Source organism: Penicillium oxalicum, chromosome II, assembly GCF_001723175.1.
Source record: "Penicillium oxalicum strain HP7-1 chromosome II, whole genome shotgun sequence".
Taxonomy (NCBI): domain Eukaryota; kingdom Fungi; phylum Ascomycota; class Eurotiomycetes; order Eurotiales; family Aspergillaceae; genus Penicillium; species Penicillium oxalicum.
In genome coordinates this window covers 1,395,879-1,415,631 of record NC_064651.1, presented here as the reverse complement: position 1 = coordinate 1,415,631, position 19,753 = coordinate 1,395,879, and the positions used below count along the sequence as shown (strand labels likewise).

The 19,753-nt window shown below is 51.2% G+C and overlaps 8 protein-coding genes across 8 annotated transcripts; 7 read left to right on the top strand and 1 right to left on the bottom strand.

Moving 5' to 3' along the window:
- Nucleotides 1-38: 38 nt before the first annotated feature.
- POX_b02394 (uncharacterized protein) lies at nt 39-2,222 on the bottom strand (the record flags this gene model as incomplete). Its single annotated transcript, XM_050111308.1, has 1 exon — nt 39-2,222. One exon carries the CDS (start codon nt 2,220-2,222, stop codon nt 39-41), a length of 2,184 nt encoding a protein of 727 aa, XP_049971654.1.
- Nucleotides 2,223-2,856: 634 nt separating this feature from the next.
- POX_b02393 (uncharacterized protein) lies at nt 2,857-3,909 on the top strand (the record flags this gene model as incomplete). Its single annotated transcript, XM_050111307.1, has 4 exons — nt 2,857-3,002; nt 3,074-3,272; nt 3,324-3,608; nt 3,670-3,909. 4 exons carry the CDS (start codon nt 2,857-2,859, stop codon nt 3,907-3,909), a joined length of 870 nt encoding a protein of 289 aa, XP_049971653.1.
- Nucleotides 3,910-4,727: 818 nt separating this feature from the next.
- Nucleotides 4,728-5,430, top strand: POX_b02392 (uncharacterized protein; the record flags this gene model as incomplete). Its single annotated transcript, XM_050111306.1, has 2 exons — nt 4,728-4,974; nt 5,045-5,430. 2 exons carry the CDS (start codon nt 4,728-4,730, stop codon nt 5,428-5,430), a joined length of 633 nt encoding a protein of 210 aa, XP_049971652.1.
- A 2,211-nt stretch (nt 5,431-7,641) lies between these two features.
- POX_b02391 (uncharacterized protein) lies at nt 7,642-8,780 on the top strand (the record flags this gene model as incomplete). Its single annotated transcript, XM_050111305.1, has 3 exons — nt 7,642-7,924; nt 7,996-8,425; nt 8,498-8,780. The coding sequence occupies 3 exons, from the start codon at nt 7,642-7,644 to the stop codon at nt 8,778-8,780; spliced, it is 996 nt and encodes a 331-aa protein (XP_049971651.1).
- Nucleotides 8,781-10,593: 1,813 nt separating this feature from the next.
- On the top strand, nt 10,594-10,809 carry POX_b02390 (uncharacterized protein; the record flags this gene model as incomplete). Its single annotated transcript, XM_050111304.1, has 1 exon — nt 10,594-10,809. One exon carries the CDS (start codon nt 10,594-10,596, stop codon nt 10,807-10,809), a length of 216 nt encoding a protein of 71 aa, XP_049971650.1.
- A 1,690-nt stretch (nt 10,810-12,499) lies between these two features.
- POX_b02389 (uncharacterized protein) lies at nt 12,500-12,628 on the top strand (the record flags this gene model as incomplete). The annotated part of the gene is made up of 1 exon (XM_050111303.1): nt 12,500-12,628. The coding sequence occupies one exon, from the start codon at nt 12,500-12,502 to the stop codon at nt 12,626-12,628; it is 129 nt and encodes a 42-aa protein (XP_049971649.1).
- A 1,012-nt stretch (nt 12,629-13,640) lies between these two features.
- Nucleotides 13,641-16,375, top strand: POX_b02388 (uncharacterized protein; the record flags this gene model as incomplete). Its single annotated transcript, XM_050111302.1, has 2 exons — nt 13,641-13,894; nt 14,011-16,375. 2 exons carry the CDS (start codon nt 13,641-13,643, stop codon nt 16,373-16,375), a joined length of 2,619 nt encoding a protein of 872 aa, XP_049971648.1.
- A 1,311-nt stretch (nt 16,376-17,686) lies between these two features.
- Nucleotides 17,687-19,730, top strand: POX_b02387 (uncharacterized protein; the record flags this gene model as incomplete). Its single annotated transcript, XM_050111301.1, has 6 exons — nt 17,687-17,781; nt 17,845-18,056; nt 18,150-18,392; nt 18,457-18,516; nt 18,598-18,860; nt 18,954-19,730. 6 exons carry the CDS (start codon nt 17,687-17,689, stop codon nt 19,728-19,730), a joined length of 1,650 nt encoding a protein of 549 aa, XP_049971647.1.
- Nucleotides 19,731-19,753: the final 23 nt, after the last annotated feature.

Sequence of the window (19,753 nt, the reverse complement as noted above, 5' to 3'; positions counted from 1 at the left end):
GGATCTTCTGCAGATGTGGGAAATACCATTGCTCGGTCTCAAGCCTTCTTCCGGCCTGAACCTCGTCCCCGCGAGCTTCGCTGGGCTTTTGCGGGCTGCTCGCGGCTCGAAGAGTCTGCAGTCCCTGTTCGTGTGGTAGGTGATGCTGGAGCATCCCCCACATCCTCTGCGTCAAGCAGGGCTGCTCCTCTTTGCTTACCCTTTGACTTGGTCAGCTTCTGGGCGGACTTGACCCGTGATGAAGGACCACTGGCTTTCTGGCGACTTCGGCCAGCCGAAGGCTGTGAATGAGACTCCTGCAACTCGGGTGCCTCTTCCTTCTGCTCCTCCTCTTTCTCCTCCTTCTCCTCCTCCTCCTTCACTGCATCCTTTGTACCCTGTGGCTTGACTGTGATACGAAGACGCTGCACCTTTGATGACGGTGTTTCTGCCTCCCGTGGAAAAGAGGCATGCGCCTTCACGTGAGCCTTCGCCTTTCCCGATCTGACGACAGGGGTCTGGCGTGCCGCCTGCTTTGTTGATGCAGACGCAGAAGCGTTAGTCTCTTCTTTACGCCTTTTTTGGGCTCGCTGTCTATTCTCCGAGCCAGGAGCCGCAGGCGAGACCGCATGGTTATCCGGACTGTCAGCTTCTGCAATGCGACGCTTTCGGCCACCTTTCCGCACCGGCCCGCTGCGCGGGACCGCCTTCTTTCCCGCCCCCTTATTGACGTCGTTTATTTGCGACTTGCTCGCAATGTCAAAGGGGGAGTTGCGCTCGCCAATTCGAGGCGGGTAGCCGATGGTGTCGTCAGTCATCGCCTGGATCTCCGGGCGAGCTCGGATGGGAGGATAAGGAAGTGACCGGTCTCCATATGTATGAGGAGCGCGATCGAGGGTGTAATTGGGAGGCATCAAGACCAGCTCTTCACCATGGTCATTGATGCGACCCGTATGAGCCCAGTTCTCCTCATCGATGAATGGAGGTGCGGAAAGGGACAGTTTGAGTACCGCTTTGTCCTTGGACTGAACGTCTGCAGCTACTTGCTCTACATTTCCTGCGGCGGAGGTATCACCATTTTCAGGCTGATTTTCACAGGATTCCGTCTGCTTGTTCAACCCCAACCTCTCACTATGGGCGGCACGCACATCTTGAAGAAATTGATCCGGGTCGGGCGGACTCATGAAGTCGGTCCCCAGAGCGAGCATGGCTAGCTCATACAGCTTTTGGCCCGTACGGCCAACAGTGGTCTGGATGCGGCGAAGAGAACACTTGGCCACGTTCTTGTCTTTCTTGCCAATGCGACCTGGCACTTGGGGGGATGACTTAGTGGCTGCTTGGTTGTCTTTGTGGTCACTCTTTGGCTGAGCGGCAGGGCCCGCGATCACTTTTCTTGTGGATGCGGCTCTGGTGGCGGGTTTAAGACCGTTCTTAAAGGTGAGTTTGGGGAAGCGTGTGGTTGTGCCAGAGGAATTCTTTGAGGCAGAGGCAGGGAAAGCGGCAGAGCTGGGACCAGAATGAACAGGAGAACGTGAAGCTGGCGAGGCTTCAGAAGAGGCATCCGGAGCAGAGTTATTAACGTTTGAACTGGAGGTTTCCTTTTTCAGGCTTCGTGATTGAGCCTTTTGTTGAGATTGCATTGATTCCAGGGCTTTGACCGTCGGTTTCCGCACGCGCATCGAAGTTCTGGTGCCCATAGATGAAATACTGGGGGAGGGGCGGGGATCAGATGCACCGTCCATGCCATTACCGCCCATGTACTGGCTGTAGGTCCACCCAGTTGAGCCAAAGGATTCAGACATGTCGTAATCCGAGTAAACGGACTGGGGAGTTTCAAGCGCAGCTGTACGACGAGTCCGGCGATTACTTTGAACCGATTGCGGAGTCTCCGAAGAGGGTGGGAAAACGGACGAAAGTCGAGAGGGACGAGGCTTGAATGTGCTTCGACGTGTTGACGTTACGTCGGGAGAGTTTGTGGAAGCCTGAGATGGCGTATGTGAGGGTGATTGCGGTGTGGAGGGAGTCTTGGGGGTTTTGGGAGTGTAAAAGTGGATGTTGAGAGATGGCCCAGACTCTGCTCCGGTGGCAGAAGCAACCACGGAAGTCTTGGGGGAGTCATCAGAAGTATTTGTAGCCGGCGCTGCAAGAGAAATTCTTCGAGAACGTCGGGAGGGTACTAGTGAGGGCGTGTCATGATTGACTTGAGCAGGCATCGACTTGCGACTGCCCTTTTTGGGAGGCATCTTGAGTGGTTACCTGCCAGAGTGAATTCAGATGTCAGTCTCGGAAAAGGTGGAAAACGATGGTAGATCAGAGAAGCGAGAAGGGCGACAGGGCTTATGTAGACTAGGCTGCTTCTCCCACGCCCTTCCCGGGCCAGGTTTCTTGACTTTGACAGCATCAGAAAAGATCCGAAGATCCGAAGATCAGGCGATATTCCCAAGAGCGTGGATGTTTGAAGCTCTCCAAGTGTCGCAAAAGGGCAAGCCCGCGCGGAGTTGGGGTTAGGGCGCGGGCAGCCTAGGTTCACCGATAGCAAACACTCACCAGACTGGGCTCTTTCTGGCTCCTCTTACAACCCAAACACCCTTCGACTGGGAGTAGATCAAGTGAAAGGTCGACTGAGACGGTAATAAACGGCCCTTGGGCGCAGGACCAGCCCGTTCTGATCGATGCAGACTCGAGGGGACGTGAAGTCGGGGCAGAAAAGAAATTAGGGCTAATCTGGCCCAGGCTCATCCGTGCTTATCGGCCTCGGCCGCTGTCCGCCTTCATTCTGCAACTCCGATAGCAACTGCAACAGCTCCGCCCCAGAGTTCCGAGGTGTTTCTCTCCTTTCTTGTACAATTCCTCGTGTTTTTATTCTGTTGTCTCATAATGCATTTGTGGCGGGCCACTTTCCCTCTCTGCCTGCTTGTGTCAGCAGCTCTGCCCGCCGCGGCTACGTCGGCGTGGGGATTCGCAGATGCCACCGTGGCAATTCAAGCAAAAGGCTCTGGAATCAATGGCGGTTTTAAAGAACCGTAAGTCGCCATTGACATTCACAAGACTGAAGTAGAAAAGAATGCGGATGCTAATGGTTTTGCCTACCCAGACTTGACTCGAAGAAGCCGCTGTCGAAGCCCATTGCGTTCACCAATGTTGACTCCCTACGCGTCATCTTGACTACGAAGGAGGGGAGCTCCTCAAAGAGACCCCACCAGGCATTCCTGATGTTGAAGGATGAGAAGAGTGGTCTGGATGTATCATATCCATTCACAGTGAAGGAGAGCGGGAAAGCTCGTGTGGAGCTGGTGCGTTGGTACAATCCTAAGCTCAATGAATTGCGCTAACACGATAATCAGACCCAGAAAGAGCTACCGGTCCAGTTTCTCTCCCTCGCGGAACCCATCGATGCCCATGTGGTCATTGGATCTTTTGGTGAATCTGAAGGCTATGACTCGTCGGTCTTCAAGCTGAAGATCGAACGGGACGCAAACGTTCCTCTCCCCACCACGGAGACTTCGCGCTACGGCAAGCTCCCTGAGATCCACCATATCTTCAAGGACTCTCCCTCCAACCCTCCAATTGTTATCACACTGGCATTCACAGCTGCGGTTGCTGCTACCTTGCCTGTTTTGGCCATTATGGTGAGTCCGTCGTCAAATTGAGCATCGTGGACCCTACTGACTATTTGCCTTGTCTCAAAAGTGGCTCTTCCTCGGCGCCAACCTTGGCCACCTCCCTACCGCTATGAAGTCGGCCCCCCTCCCCCATTTCGTCTTCCTCGGCTCGTTGTTCTCATTTGAGGGCCTGTTCTTCCTCTACTATACGTCTTGGAACTTGTTCCAGCTTCTGCCGGCCGCGGCACTGGTAAGCGTCGTCGCCTTTGTGAGCGGAAGCCGTGCATTGGGAGAGGTGCAAGGTCGTCGCCTTGCTGGTCTCCGCTAAGGGTATTGAGATGGATTTCAAATTTTGAAGCAGCTCGCGACTCAGCGCCTGTCTTTTTCTTTCAATCTGGAGGAATGGCACATAAGGCTTTACTACCAGGTACTCTCTGGAGTCTGATTTGAATCATCAATGAAGCTCAACCTATGAAGCGTGAATTGACCCTGCGTGGGAGCGAGCTATAGAGAGGAGTCTACGCTCGGGTCCATTGGGAGACAAATATATGATTGTACTCGTCTCGATTTGCCCAATCCGTAATTCTCCCCATTCTTCTTGTAAGATCATTGGGATGGAGGGTGCCCTCTGAAACACGTTTGATCGATTGAATGTCTACAAAGCATTTTTGTGCCCTGGCTGGCTGGGTGAGTCGCTCACTTGATAACCTGTCCCACCCGTTGTATATACATTGAGCAAATTCATCTTTGATCGAGGTATCGGGCTCGGTAGCACTTGGAGCACGCGATGGGGGGTCCCATCCAAACAGATGTGTACCCGGATGCCCCGATCTGGGATGCGGGCTTCACCGAAGTATTCCAACCTTTTGTGCAAGAAGAGCACCCGTTTCGATACATCAGGTGCTGACATTACATATGTGAAATTTGTGTTCAATTCGAGTCGAAATCAATGCGAAATTGATAGGGTTGACGCTTTCCATGGGAGACGAATTATATCAAACGCTGAAATTTTGACGTCACCAAATCGGCCGCATCGCAACCGCGGATGCCAAGGCGGACCTCCGCGTTTCTCCCGAATCTCCACCGCAAAATTACGAGACCTGCACTCCCTCTACAGAACCTTTCCAGCGAGATCGAAAAGCCAGCATGGGTTCCGCTGCATCAAAGCCAGCAAAGTCTGCGGCCGGCGCAGCTGCGCGTCGGCAATACCCCAAACAGGTACCTGTACCGCCGAGAGCACCACCGGCCGCTCCCAAGGCATCGCAAGCACCATCACATCCTACATCTGCGCCTGCACCTGCACCTGCGCCGTCAAGGAATCCAGCTCCAGGCTTCGGATCACAAGGACCAAAGTACCACTCTGAAGAGCCACCTTCGAGTTACAAGTCAAGTGGTATGATCTCGGCAACCCAGCAATGCGCTGTCGATTTTACAAGCACCTTACTGATCTTTGGATTCCACAGCTATTGACCTTGATGGCCGAGATCCTGACTTTGCCGCCTCTCTCCGTAGTATCGGTCCCGTCACACCGTCTCCGACCTTGTCCAATTCCAGTACTGTCAATCATGGCTCGATGCAGACTATCTTTCCGTCCGCTTCCAATCCGGCCCTCCTGGCATTGACAGCTCGTCAACGGATTGCAGAAGAGGCGCAAAAGGAGTTCGAGACACTGGCGCATGGCAGTCAAGCCGGTCGACAATACTTGGATGCATACACGCTCTCGCAAGCGCTGATGATGCGCGATCAGCAGAAAATGCCTAAGCGGGATATTGAAAGGTTACTACGAATGAAAGAGGGAGTCATGGACCGACTCGGAAAGGATGGACTTGTGTCCAGGGTCTCTGTCTGAGAGATCTGCTGGGGAGTTCCATATTCTACCTTCCAACAAGAGAGCGTCATCTCGTTTCATTGAGAGCGGCGTTCTGGCGCCGCTATCGTTTCTGGTCTTTCTCCTTGCAGGCCCATTTATTAATTGCGCATCAGTGTACAATATTCGTCGTAAACGAAACCCATATCATGATCAATTCACCTCATTGCAAAAGACTTGGTTTACAAGGCGACCCTGCCGTCAGTTTTCTGCAGCATTTGTCTCTTGATCCAGATCGTCCTGTTTGATCGTACTTGTCGATTTTGAGCGGGCTCATCCGTTCAGATAACTTCATCCCTATGGGGTGCCGCGCTCAGCTTTTGAATCAAGATTGAAGGAGACTGCAACATGACAATCTGACTATGAGATTGCTTCGAGTGTCGAGTCGCCGGCAATGGAAAGCGATGGACAGCTCACGATACCTTCTTTTTGTAATTTCTGGTTGGCGAGGGTTCTTGTGACAGGCATGCCGAGGATTGTCATTGCTGGTGGGTAGTCCATGGAACTGGGTTATCCGCCGATGGAAGCGCCACCAAAGCGGCCCTGAAGTCTCATGGAGAAACTTTAGGTACATCAGTACATTTTTTTCCTCGGAACCTTCTGTCAGATCTTCCCTGTCTACTAGGTCGGCATGCTAGACACACACACACAGAAAGCTCCCAGGACTACGTTATTGATGCACTTGGCATGGTCCTAATCCCCACAGGCCGGCCAATGATCCAATGATAAAATAATGTTTTCGCAAATATGAAGTGACAGCCCGCAGCGTTCGGTGGAACTCGAAGGAATTTACAGTATAGTCTGGTCCTCAATCCGGCCCCGCCCATGTGCCATTCCCTGAAGGTTGTCAGGCTAGCACCCACGAGTCATGGGCAAGCTGAGTCAGGACATTGGCAGAGTCGGTCGTTGACAAGAGATATGTACATCAATACCTATGGGCAGGTGAAAAGCGATGCATAATCAAGAGTTTTCTTCCGATGCATCCGAGATGGATCACTAAGCACTTGGAAGCAGTAAGCCATTACCCTCCGAACGCATATATCCTTGGACCTCCACTGTCATACCACGCCAACAAGTAATATATTTTGTAAGGCTGGTTTATCCGGCCATGCAACGTTCTGGAAGCTATGCCCGTAGGTCTGTCAATGGAACTAAAGCCAGTTTGATGAATAATTACAAATCATCAGTCCTAGATAGGCGTGCAGTCCAGCCGCTATAGTTCTGTCAATTCTGAAAAACTTTAATCACAAAATCCACGCCCATGCCAAACGAACGTGACTATTCCACCGCCTTTCCATTTGGTAGGTACCGCCGCAGGAGTTCAAAGTTTTTTTTTTTCAAGCTCGACACCTGAGGCAGTTCATCCTCTTCAGCCGCCACCGTCATCACCACGTTTCGTGGGAACGGAGTCTATTCTCTTGGCGCCACTCGTAACTAGCCTGAGCGATCTCCGGATCGAGATTTCAATTTAAAGGGTGCAGCTTATTTTTTTCTTCCGAGGGTAAAGGCGGGAGGCATCTCCCCTCCCAAGTGCCCACAGTCTTTGAATAAGGGTCTTGAGATGGAATCAGAATGTTTTACTCTGTATCTGTGAGAACAAAAATAGTAACAGAATCGAAAGTCGCCGAGTCTCCTGAATTCCGGAGCAACTGGGCGGCCGATCGGAGTTCAACCGTCGGCGTGCGCAATCCCTTTCGGCGGGTTTCCCGAGCCAAAACTTGCCGGCCTGCCGTCGGTGACAGACTCAATCTGGGAAAGTCTGCCAGTGGCGGCCCGGATATTGCAACGGGGCTTGATCGGATGGCTCCAAGGAAGACGATCGATAGGCTTGCAAACCCAAGAACGAGCATCCAGCCGGGCGTTTTGCCTCGCTTGAAACGTTTTTGCGGCAACCTTAATCTCCTATACCGTTGAAGAGGGACGGACCCACCGGAGAGAGAACTACGTAACGGCCACACGACGTTACGGTGCATCCACCTTTGCGCTCCACTAGAACCACACATCGGCCCTCGAGATGATGAAAAATTGGGGGGAAAGGATCGAAAGGAACCAGCAGATTTCTTCTAGAAATCATTTAAAAGGGACGCAGTTCTGTCCAGGGTACAGATCTTGATCTCAATAACTACCATTCTTTAATATTTTCTCTCCACGATCTTCGTTCTATCCAGCAGTTGATACCCCATTTGCATCACCATGAGCGTCACATTCGAAGTTTTCCGCGGCTCCAAGGAGGGCAAGATCGTTGCCGACAAGACCACCCGCACTCTGGGCCCCAACGAGGTCTACATCGAGACCACCCATTCCGGTCTTTGCGGCACAGACGAGCACTTCCTGCACTCTGGTCAGGTCCTTGGACACGAGGGTGTCGGTGTTGTGCGCCAGATCGGCCGTGACGTCACCAACGTCAAGGTTGGTGCTCGTGTTGGATTCGGATATACTCACTATGTGTGCGGAACCTGCGAGAAGTGCCTGAGCGGTATGTGATTCTGGGATATCCCAGCAATTGACATGAGGAACGTGATAGCTGACGATTTATGGTCCATACAGGCTGGGACCAGTACTGTGAGAACAAGAAGGAGTACGGTACTCACGACCACGATCTTGGTTCCTTCGGTGAGGGTGTTGTCTGGGATGCTGGCTGTGTGGTCCCCATCCCCGACAACTACGACTCCGCTGATGCAGCTCCTCTGATGTGCGCTGGCGCCACAGTCTGGACCTGCTTGACCGAGTACGGTGTTCGCCCTACGGATCGCGTTGGTGTCATGGGTATTGGCGGTCTCGGTCACTTGGCCATCAAGCTGGCCGCTGCCATGGGCTGCCGCGTGGTCGTCCTGTCCAGCTCTGAAGCTAAGCGCGAAGAGGCTTTCAAGTTCGGTGCCTCCGAGTACCACGTTTTCAAGGCTGGTGAGCAGATGAAGGACTTCAAGCCTGTGAACCACCTGCTCCTTTGCGGCAGTGCCAGCGTTGACTACCAATCGTGAGTGTTAACCCCCCCCCCCCCCCCATTTCCTCAATGATTTTGAATGTTGAACTAATGGATAACATCTAGTCTCATTCCCTTGATGGATGTCCACGGATCAATCTACCCCTTGACCGTCGACCTGGCTCCCTCGCCTGTCCCTCTTCTCCACATGAACCTCAAGGGTGTCCGTGTCCAGGGCTCTCTCGTTGCTTCTCGCCGCAGCCTGCGCTCCTTGGTCAATTTCTGTGCCGAGAAGAAGATCACCCCGACCACCATGACCTTCCCCCTGGATGTTGAGGGTGTCGAGAAGGCGATGCAGACCCTCCGTGACGGTAAGATGCGATACCGTGGTGTTCTTGTCCGCCAGTGAACTTTGATGACCTTGTAATATTCGATGATACCATATGCACAGCATTCTGTATAGTACTACATTGCAAATAGACTCTACGTGATGACCTACAAGACTCTATTTCATTCCTATACTCGTTAGTCCTCTAGATCTGACACAGAAAATACGGAGAATAAAGTTCTATTCCCTTGATCACTCGGGCCCACGCTATGACCTCTGTGGCCAGGTCAGATTCCAAATGTCGCTTATGCAGCGGGGCTTGAACTTGAATTCGTTATTGCAGCCTGTCATGCCCACCGGCCTATCCGTTCATTTCAAGCGAAGTCACCCGATTTTACGCTTGGGGCACTCTTTTTTTGGCCCACGCCTTTCTGCGATTTTTGCTTAATAAATATGTTCTCAAACTAGCGTGCTTATTCCTGTTCAACGCGATATAAAATCAACTGACACAATTCGTGTAAAGATGTGTTAGTAGGTACCCCCACAACCAAACCCAATCGCCTGAACATTTGGCCCGTCGAGAAAGTCTATCCCCGGTTCTTATGCTCAAGTCTGGCTTTCGAGTCGATAGGGTCGATTTACCATAACATTAGGCCCGGTTGCATGAGTGGGGTACTTTTGTACTAAGATTCAAAGTGGATTGCCTCCATTCTTCATCTAGTGTGTGGAGCCTCTCCGTCAACGAAGGAAACTAAGGAACTGCATGATGCATCTTACCTTTAGCTTTCCCAAGCATCTAGCATCGTCAAAGGCAAACTCGGCCACAGCAATCTTGCGGCTATCATTCAAGCATAGCCCAGCATACGAAAATCAGAATCATGGATGGTCCCATTCACACCTCGCAGTGAACCCTGACTTCGGAATCTATGTCAAGCTATATATTGCCCAGCAGCGCGGAGATGAGTGAAATTGAATCTTCATGTCAACAATGATCAGTTACTGAGGTGTCTCTCAAGACCAGAAGCGTCGAAAAGAGTACACATACGAAATCAAGAAGACAAGCTCCTCCACGAAAGACTCGAACTCGACGCAAGTTCTACTCTTGAGCCCAGAGAAAGGTGTGTTGGTCGCAAGAAGATGTCACATCCGCTCAATCTCATTCATATATCCTTCTTTATTTTTTCGATTTACCCAGCAACAATGATTACCGTTGATAGCTAGGTAGTTGGTAAAGAGCTGGATACTAGAGTGGATGCAAAGGTACTTGAAAGCTTCCCTGACAACACTTCGGTTCTGCTCGGTCAGATCATGTAGACGCTCCCACGTGATTGTATTCTAAAAATAGCACAACGCGAACCATCTCACTCACCTTGTCCGCGGGCCATGGCTTAACTCCTGAGACCATCACTCCACACATGGTTCCAGGGGTGTCATGCATTCAGGATTCAGAATTTGGCATATAGTATTATTCTCCCATTTGGCACAAATAGGATGGAAATGTGAATTTCGCGAGGACCAACCGATGTTCGTTGAAGTCTGGACATTCGTGGTCTGTCGTGCTGTGTCAACTTTAAATCACCATGTCCTCCAATATGCTAGCTGTTCCATGACAAGTCCGTCAAATCACGAAGTTCTGTCTGGTTTGATTGAACATGCATCCGTCAAGGGAGGCAGAATGAATTCACCGGCGGAGGACTGCTTGGGGATGCAGGCGGGCATGAAGGGAGAAAACCACAAATGATATATGATGAAATATAGTGCAAGTTTCAATGTCGAAGGGTTCCCCTTTTCTCGATCTGGAAAGAGAGCATCCGACCATTATTATCATTGAATATCTAGCTACACAAACTCAACCAAGCCTCAGGTGCCAAGCCACCTGATCGGTTGATCCGACATGCCTGCAGAACCTCAGGGGAAGGGCAAGATCAACTACACGGGGTCTGGATACAGAATACAATGGATCGAATTTACAGGTCACACTTTACGGTACAATCCCAGTGCTCAGACTGCGATAGAGAATCTGACAACTTGTGCCTACTGGCTCAGTGCCTACAGTACCTACAAGAGCCTTCTTGAAGGAGGCTATGCTCCAAGTTCGGGCAAAAATTAGCGCAGCCACGGCCGAATCAAAAAATGCCTCGGGACGAAGGGGGGAGCCCCTAGACCCTGCGCTTTGACCTTCCATCGGTGGACCGGTCTTGACCCAACGTAGCGCTGCGCTAATCTCTTTCAAGTATCATGACACGCCCCTCAACCCCGACTCGGTCCGGAATATTATTATTCCATCCATACAGCCTATGGATGCTTCCCATTCACCCTGAATCCTACGTCAACCACACAACGCAGGGTTCGACTACCCTAGTACAGAGTAGGTCCTGCAGCTAAGACCGCACAATCTGGGACCCTATGGGAGATGACCCATCTGACAGGTTCGTCGTCAACGCTGCTTCAGGACTTCACTCGCTCTGACGTATGGACCAGGTCTTACTTCTCAGCGGTAGACCACCAGAGCACAGGCTTTCTCTGGTCCCGTCATTGGAGTCCTTTAGCTTCCAGCGTGGACGGAACGGACTGAAAGAGGAACTGCATCTAGTAACGCAGCACATCTTCCCTCATCGCCGCGAGAGGCCTCGACTGAATCGTTGGATCTACGCAGATTAAACTTTGATAGATCAGGCTCGACTGGTCAAATTGAAATTCCCGTTTTTGCTGTATTGCCATCGCAATGCTCTTTGAATATTATCCTCCGGGAATCCTCGCTGGACCAGACGTATGGTGGAGTCTGTCGATCCTCACACGACCACGGCTGTGGAAGCTTCAAAGAGCCAAGTCCCGCAGCGGTCGACTCGTTGGAACAAAAGGGCACATCAAAAGTGAAAGGTCCACGCATGAGAGGGATCTATCATCCTATGTACTGTATTTTTCATTTTCACAGTCGAATAAGCTCAACATGGCAGTGCATCGCGGCTGAGACAAATAATCTCCCGCCTGCATTCTGATTTGATTAGAGTTCGAATGACACGTTGCGAAATTGTAAATGGCCATACAGCGAAGTGTCACCCCCACAGCAGAAACTGCATGGACGGAGGGCAGCGAGCCAGTCGCATCCCGGCCAGGTCGACCATCTCCAATTACGATGTATTTCTTGTTTCTCAAGAGCCGGCGGCAAACCTGACTCCGACCCTCCGGCGTCACTGCTACTACCCTAGGAAGGTAAGGTTGGTGAGATCATTAGTCATACCAGAATTAGGCGTCCTGACTCAGATCTTCTGGCACCTGCCAGCCTTGTTTTTTCAGCCGACTATTGCCTTGACACATGACTCTCTTGCGGTCAGCTCAGCCCATGAGATCTACTGTACGAAGTCAAACAGGCCATGGATTCATTGTGATCCCCGTTTGTATCGCTCAGGGAAGCCTTTGATGTGAAAGGAACAGTAGTCTCGATCGTCGGCATTCTACCGAGATTCAAAGTCATCTTCGTGAAAGACTGGATGAAAGGGTTGCTCCAGACAAGTTGCCCGATGCAATGGTGTCGCTATTCAGCAGGATCCAGCGCGAGAGCATTATACTATGGCCTCCCCGGACCTGGGGCGACCGACAGAGTCCACATCATGGAACCTATGAAAATGCCCACAAATGTGAAAACTACACATATCCCGTGCAAGTGTACACTGTACAGTACATTATTACTACATTAATGAGGAGTACTCCATTAAAGGCTACGTAGTACATACGTCGTTGGTAAGTCCCACAGTAACCCCTCGAGTCGGACTTGCCGTACCGCGTAATATTTGTGCGTAATGGAGTGTGGCATAAGTCACCGCTTGCTCGAGGTCAAGCAATATCATCGTATGGTGCATATGCACGCCAGAGATGCAAAAGTTGCAACGTTAAGGAGACATCGCCGGATTGTTCTGGTACACTTGTAAGGTACACATGAAGGGACCAGACGGCAGCCCTGAAAATGGGCCTCCGTGAGCGACAAGCTTTGTCGCGTGACTCAATTCCTATTGGAGCCCACATCTCCGATGGGGGGCTTTTTTTAGCGCAACGAAGGAGGGACGGGGCTGGTTTACGGCGCATTTTCAGGGAAATCCAACTGCCATTTTGAAAACGGTCTTGATCTGGGCGTCGGACGAAGAATCATACTGTACAATACGCCATGATCGTGAAGACATTTTTGTGGGCTTTGCATGAAAAGACGACTGAGGTATCGGGTTACTCGAACTGATAGGAACTAACCTCTGGCGACCCATGGTCCGACATTGCTTGGATCGACACACCATGCCTATGGTTACATTTGGGAAGACAAGATGACCCAGGCACTGAATTTCCCAGGTTCGGACCGTGCGATCGTTCGTGTTACTGCTTCCTGTAAAAGACCCTGTAACGTGGTGTTCCGCCTTGTCTCGGCTGGCTGCCACTGAGGTGCCCCAATTCTCGAGTGGGTCCCACCGCTGTGGCTGAAAATGGCAGCATGTAATACAATTGATCCGGGAAGCTGTAGGCTCCTGCACCAGAGCACAGCGCCCTCAGCACTGTAACAATTAGATCCCTTTTTCATCTTCCTTCCCAGTCACTTACATTCAACTTCTCATCCCCCTCGGCCACGATTCTTTCACCCTTTTGCCTTGTTCGCATCTGCTGTCATAGTATTGGCCTCCCACTCAAGCTTGGCCCACATCCATCTGTCAATTCTCTACCTTTGTCCTCCTTTCGTCAAACGCCGTTCGTTCTCCGCACGCTCTTTTGCAGTTTCCACTTGCACCTCCAACATCCTCGACACATTCCGAGGGTACTTCGAGTCCCTTTCATTCCGATCCTTCTTTGACCCATCATTCCACGGCATCCTTCAGATCATCACCATCGCTAAGAAGGAAAAATAAAAGATTCTCTTCTCTGCACTCTTGGTTACGCCGAATATCATGATCTGATCGCATCATGAAGCTCTTCGCCTATCTCCCGCCAGCGATCCCCTTCTTATTCGCAGCGCTGGTCGTCGGTGGCCTCGCGTCCAAGACTCTGCATATCGCGTTACATTTTCATTCGCTTCCGTTGCTCTCGTTTGTGCTTTACTCTCCGACGCTGGTCATCTCGGATTTGCTCGTGATCGCTTTTGCACGCGGGTTGCTCTACACGCCAAGTCCGGAGACGAAGGTACAATGGATCACAACAATCCTTGGAGGACTCCTCTCGTACGTGACTCCCATACCTGCTGCATAGTCTGGATGACAAATGGCAAAAGTCCCTCGCCGCATGAGACATTGTATAGGTTGCCAGACTTACTAATCTCTCTGGAAAAAAATAATAGGGTGACAGTCTGGGGAGCGTCTTCCATGCAATGGGGCTTCTTTATGCAGACGGGCGCCGAAGTCGACTGGGCCGCATCAAATAGTTTTCTCAGCGATCCTGCGGCGATGAAGATTTTATTGAGTGGCATCTCAACTGTTTCTGCGGCCGCCACGATGATCGGCCTGATCGCATGGCTGGTCAACGCGAAGCTCTATCACTGGACTGGGCTCGGATTGCAGGCGATCCGAGGACTCTTCACGGGCGGTATTCGATCGCGGTACACCCTTCTCGGCGTTCCCGACAAATCTTGCCTCAGCACATCGTGGCTGACGAAGGTGGAGTTCAAAACGGTTTGCCGTATCGCGATCGCCGTGTCTCTCAGTTCGTCGCTACTCTTCCTGGAGTTGACTCGCCCACCAGTCCCTTACGACCATCTCTCCGGCGCCTTGCCTTTGACCTTACTGGATGCGTTTAGCAAAAAGTCCGTCACCACAACCGGTTGTCGACAACCTTCGATGCGATTCCCCCTTTGGACGAGTGTCAAATCTGGCTTGATGGCAAATGGCTGGTCGCGCCCGTCATGGTTGCCACAGAACCCGCCATCCGGATTCAGCCGTTACGAGTACTCTCCCGATGAGCGCGCAGTGAAAGAGAATCCTTCCTGGTATGGCTGCAACGATCCTAAGCCTGGTTTCTACAATCCCAAGGAAGATCCTCTGAAGATCTCGAATCTTGGCAAGGAGATCTATTCTCCACTCAAGACTGCGTTCGACCAACATGGTGTTGAAATCGAACACGTCGTGTTGTTGACTCTCGAAAGTGGGCGAAAGGAGGTCTTCCCTATGCAGCAGGGCACCCCGATGTTTGATGCTTTGCTGGACTCCCACCCGAAGGAGCAGCGTGAACAGGCCATCGACAAGTTGGTCGCAATGACACCAGTTTCGCAGATGTTGACGGGTGAATACGCTACTGATAGCAAAGGCGAGCGGGTTGATTTGAGCGGTGCCAATTGGCAGGATCCGACCCCTGAAGGTATGGGAGGGTTGAACATTCGTGGTGCGCTGACCGGGAGCTCTTTAACGTTCAAGAGCATTCTTGGCAGTCACTGTGGTGTCCACCCACTACCCGTGGATCTGCTGGAAGAGACCGAGCTGGACATCTACCAGCCTTGTCTGCCCCAATTATTCGAGCTCTTCAATAGACGTCAAACCGAAGCCGCACACTCTCAAAAGTCGAAGCGAGATGAACCTGAACCGGAGGCTCTCAGACATCCCTGGAAGTCGGTGTTCATGCAGTCCATTACCGACGGGTACGACCGCCAAGACGTCCTCAACCAGAACATGGGCTTCAAACACAAGGTAGTGAAGAATACTTTGACTTCAAGTACATCAAAGTATCGGGCCAAGGGTGACGAGATCAACTACTTTGGATTTGCTGAAACCGAACTCAAGCCTTACATCCGGGACCTTTTTGAAGAAGCTGCCAACAACAACACCCGCATGTTCCTGTCCCACATCACGAGCACAACGCATCACCCTTGGAACACGCCTAATAATTTCAAAAATGACGATTACATGGGCTCTCGGGGAAGCATGAACCACGGTCCCATGAACAATTACTTGAACACCGTTCGCTTCGTGGATGGGTGGTTGGGCGAGATTATGACTCTCCTTGAAGAGACCGGCATCGCCAATTCAACCCTGGTGGTCATTGTTGGTGATCATGGCCAGGCCTTTGCAGAGGACCACAAAGAGATGACGGGTACCTACGAAAATGGCCACATCAGTAACTACCGAGTTCCGATCGTCTTCCGACACCCGCACATGCCTTACCTCAATATCGATGCGAACGCCACCTCAATCTCCATTATTCCCACCATCCTTGACCTCCTCATTCAATCGAAATCTCTCAATGCCCGCGATTCGGAGATGGCCAAGGCCTTGCTGTCGGATTATCAAGGTCAATCCCTCATTCGCCCATTCATTCCTTTCATCAAGGAAAATTCAGACGCGGGTTCACAAGCGCCTCGCGGACTCAATAGCCGTATCGCTCGCAAGACACATTCCAAGCCTGGTGGTCGTACCCACTATAATTGGAATTTTGGAATTGTCAACGCCGGTGGGTCCATGGTTGCAATCACTGCTGCCGGTACGCCGTGGCGTCTGATTCTGCCCCTGAAGGAGAACTTTGAATATATCTTCAGCGACTTGGACAAGGACCCCGGGGAGCTTCATCCCATTAATTCTTGGACGATGCACGATCTCGTCAAAGAGGTCTCGACCAAGCATGGAGACGCTGCGGTCGAATGGGCCCAAGACGCGGAGCAAGTCGGGAAATGGTGGGTGAACGAGCAGAGACGCAACTGGGGTTACCGTGAGGCCTAATTATTTTTCTCAACACTTTTCTTTTGCCTCCTAAAGCCTTCTCATCGAGCCTTCTCTTCCCCAATCATTGCACCTTTTTTTCTGTTATGAGAGTTCATCCCCAAACGTCATTATATGGGCCAATATCCTCGATTCACGACCTCCTCTTCTGAAGCGCATTCCCGTCCCCCTCCCCAACTCTGTTTTGCCTTCATTGGCGGGCTTAAAAACATCTCGCCACCGAAGCGATCCGGTTTTCCACTGACAACTCTACCTCTGTATCATGGGGCTCACGCTATGATTGATTTATGTACATTACATCTTATATTTATTTGCAGGATAGCCAAGGGGACTTCACCGTACATACATAGGACACCGGTCAACTATCGAATGAAATCATGCTTAAGCAACTAACATGCGCACTGCATTGTGCGTTTCTGGCCGTCAACCTACCTTTCGTCATATAGAGAAAAGACACGCGGCGAAACTCCGTCCAACCTAAGGCCCCCGGGCAGCGTTCGGTTGAAGGAGCCATGTACGGTCGTGGACCCGGTTGCCAAGATTTGAAACCGGATGGAAGGAGATATCGAAACCAACCCATCAAGTCATCTAGAAGAGCGCAGATGGATTTGAGCTCCCTACATCTTGATTCAAAGGAGCAAGTATGCGGCGTGGCTCCGAATGCAGAAGCACAGTTGAGGCAGACCTCCCGCAGCCTCGCCTCAGGAGTACATGGACCCTACCCATAGTATCCACCTGACCCCTTTCGGACGAGCTCGATGAATGTACTGCATAAAATACCTACCTTACCATAATCTACAGTGACTGAAGAGAAATCCACGTCTGGTATCTATCTCTCGTCCCTATTAACGATACTTATATCTTGACAAAATAGATAGTGTAGGGGACTGACTACAGTACATGTCTTGAGTGTACCTTGTACGCAGCCGGCGTGTTTGTCTTGTCTTCCGGAAGGGCGTTCTTGAAGGGGTAAAGTTTCCAGCCCGACTCTAGAGACCTCAAGCAATTAAACATTCCTCTGCCAAGACAGGATTTACCGTAATTATCTCCCAGCTTATCTTCCAATTTATCTTCCTACTTCCTACCGCCGTTCCTGCTATAGTTCCTGCTATAGTTCCTGCTATAGTTCCTGCTTGCAACCGTGCGCTCTTGTATAGTTTGGTTTCCTCCCTTTTACTCGACCTACCTACGTAGTGAAATTAGGCTCCAGGCCCTGAGCGCTACCCTTCTTCAACAGTAATATCGATCAACCAATTTTAATTTCCCAATCTTCATTGTTCAAACTACGACGGTAAGTAACTACAAGACGCAATGATTGAATCTCAATTCAGTGTGATTCCTGGATGTATTTTGTTACCTAATCCTGATGATTCTCTTGCGACTGGTCAAGATTTAGATCTAAGATGGTAAAATTCATGTATTCCTTATGTCTGAAAATAAAGGGTACTTTGCACCTGCAAAGTGGATAGGATCCACGTACTCCTTAGGCTGTGGGAGGTCTACCTCAACTGTTGTCTGAAGCCCGAGCTAGACCCTGGTGTTATCAGGCCATCGGGCTATCGGTCGGTCGGGAACACGATAACCTTACAGCAGCTCCACTTTCCCCGCATACTTCTTGCCATCTTCCACGTCTCCCGTCCGCTTGATCTTGAAATTTCATTGCCAGCGCCAACTGCATTTAGTATGTCGACCCGTAGCTATCATGGCTGCTGGACATGTAAGCGTCGGCGACGTCGCTGTGATAACACCCGGCCCCCATGCCAAAATTGCACAGACCGCGGAATGGAATGCGAGGGATATGAGGTTCGGTTACGCTGGGGCTGCGGCATTGCATCGCGTGGTCAATTTACGGGTGCCGATAAGCCATTGAAAGAGAGCGTTCCGCCAAGGCCGAAGGGAAGACGAAGAGACTTGAGTAGGGAAAGAAAAAGACTGGAGGCTCAGAATCAGAGTCAGACTCCATCTTCTTGCCAGACGTCGGAGAATACAAGGCAGCCTAACATGATCGAGTGCTTGGGTAAGATGAGAAAAAGGGACCCGGAATGATTCTTCGAGAAAATCAGTCTGACGTTTCCCGCCAGACTCGAATCACTCGCCCGCGTCTGTCCGCTCGGAAAAAGATGATCTTTTATTCAATGAATGTAAGTATCAAGGAAACGGCTCGCCTGGCAAATGCGCACGCTTGAAACTAATGATGAGGCATGCAATGCATGCTTTGGAAGTCGTGACATCTGGCATCAATGTTTTGCAGTCGGCAACTATGTCGGAAAATCACCTACGAGGCGAACTTCCCAGACTATGCCAGGAATCCAACGCTCTGTACAATATCTGCCTGACTTTCCAACTTTCCCTCACCAGCGTCCACACCACGCAATTTTTCGAATATTTTGATCGGTCAATACGGGAATTCCGCGCGGAGCTCGCTCAATCCACGATACTCTCCGATGGGACCTTCACTGCGGGTCTTCTGTTGTGCAGCATTGGAGTAAGTAGTCCCCTCTTTAGATTCTAACGAGCCACCCCCCCCCCCCCCTGTGAGTTGCGGGTAACTGAAAAGTCCTATTTTCTTTCCTCCTAGCTGATACATGGCATGCCTTGGTCGATCCATATAGAAGGAATGCACAATATCCTCCAAGGCCATGATCTTGCTCATTTCCCTGGAGATGTCACATTCACACCCTTTCGCACTCATCTTCTTGAAGTCATTGGTGCCATGGACATACAATGCATGACAGTGGGGCGTCAGACCAGCTCACTCGGCATATGGCGGCGATTTTGTCAGCCGTTGAGACCGAGGGACGGCATTGAACCGATCACTGGATTGCCGCGCTCGTTCATGGACCTTCTGGCCGGAACCGGTATTGACTCATCAGAACAAAGCTTCTGGAACTGGCCTGGAGAGCCTGGAAACTTCTTGCAGTGTTATCTCTGGGAGGCGTATCGCTTAGCGGCCATCCTGAACATCCGGCAGATTGAAAGAAACAGAATTGCCTCAAGCGACCCACAGAGTCCTCCTGCGTGGCAACCCCGCATGCCCTGCCCACTCGACTCGAGAGTGCTCGTGAATCGAATCCTCGCCAATGTGGACGCTCTACGCTTGGGCTGTGCAGAGCGTCCGGATGAAGACCCTCTTATAAGAAACTCTACCTTGTATCCTTTGATCATCGCCGGACAAGAAGTGCAAATTTTACATGACCATGCGCACTGGCAAGAGGTGATTCGCGAATGCTCGCTGGACTTACACCAGGGTGGGATCTTGTTCGAGATACTGGAAGAGATGTGGCAGGAGAACAAAGAGAAGCCCGACATTCATGAGAGGGCTCGCGCAAGAAATGTTGAGATAGGTCTTTTGTGACGCACGGAAGGAGTGATCGATTC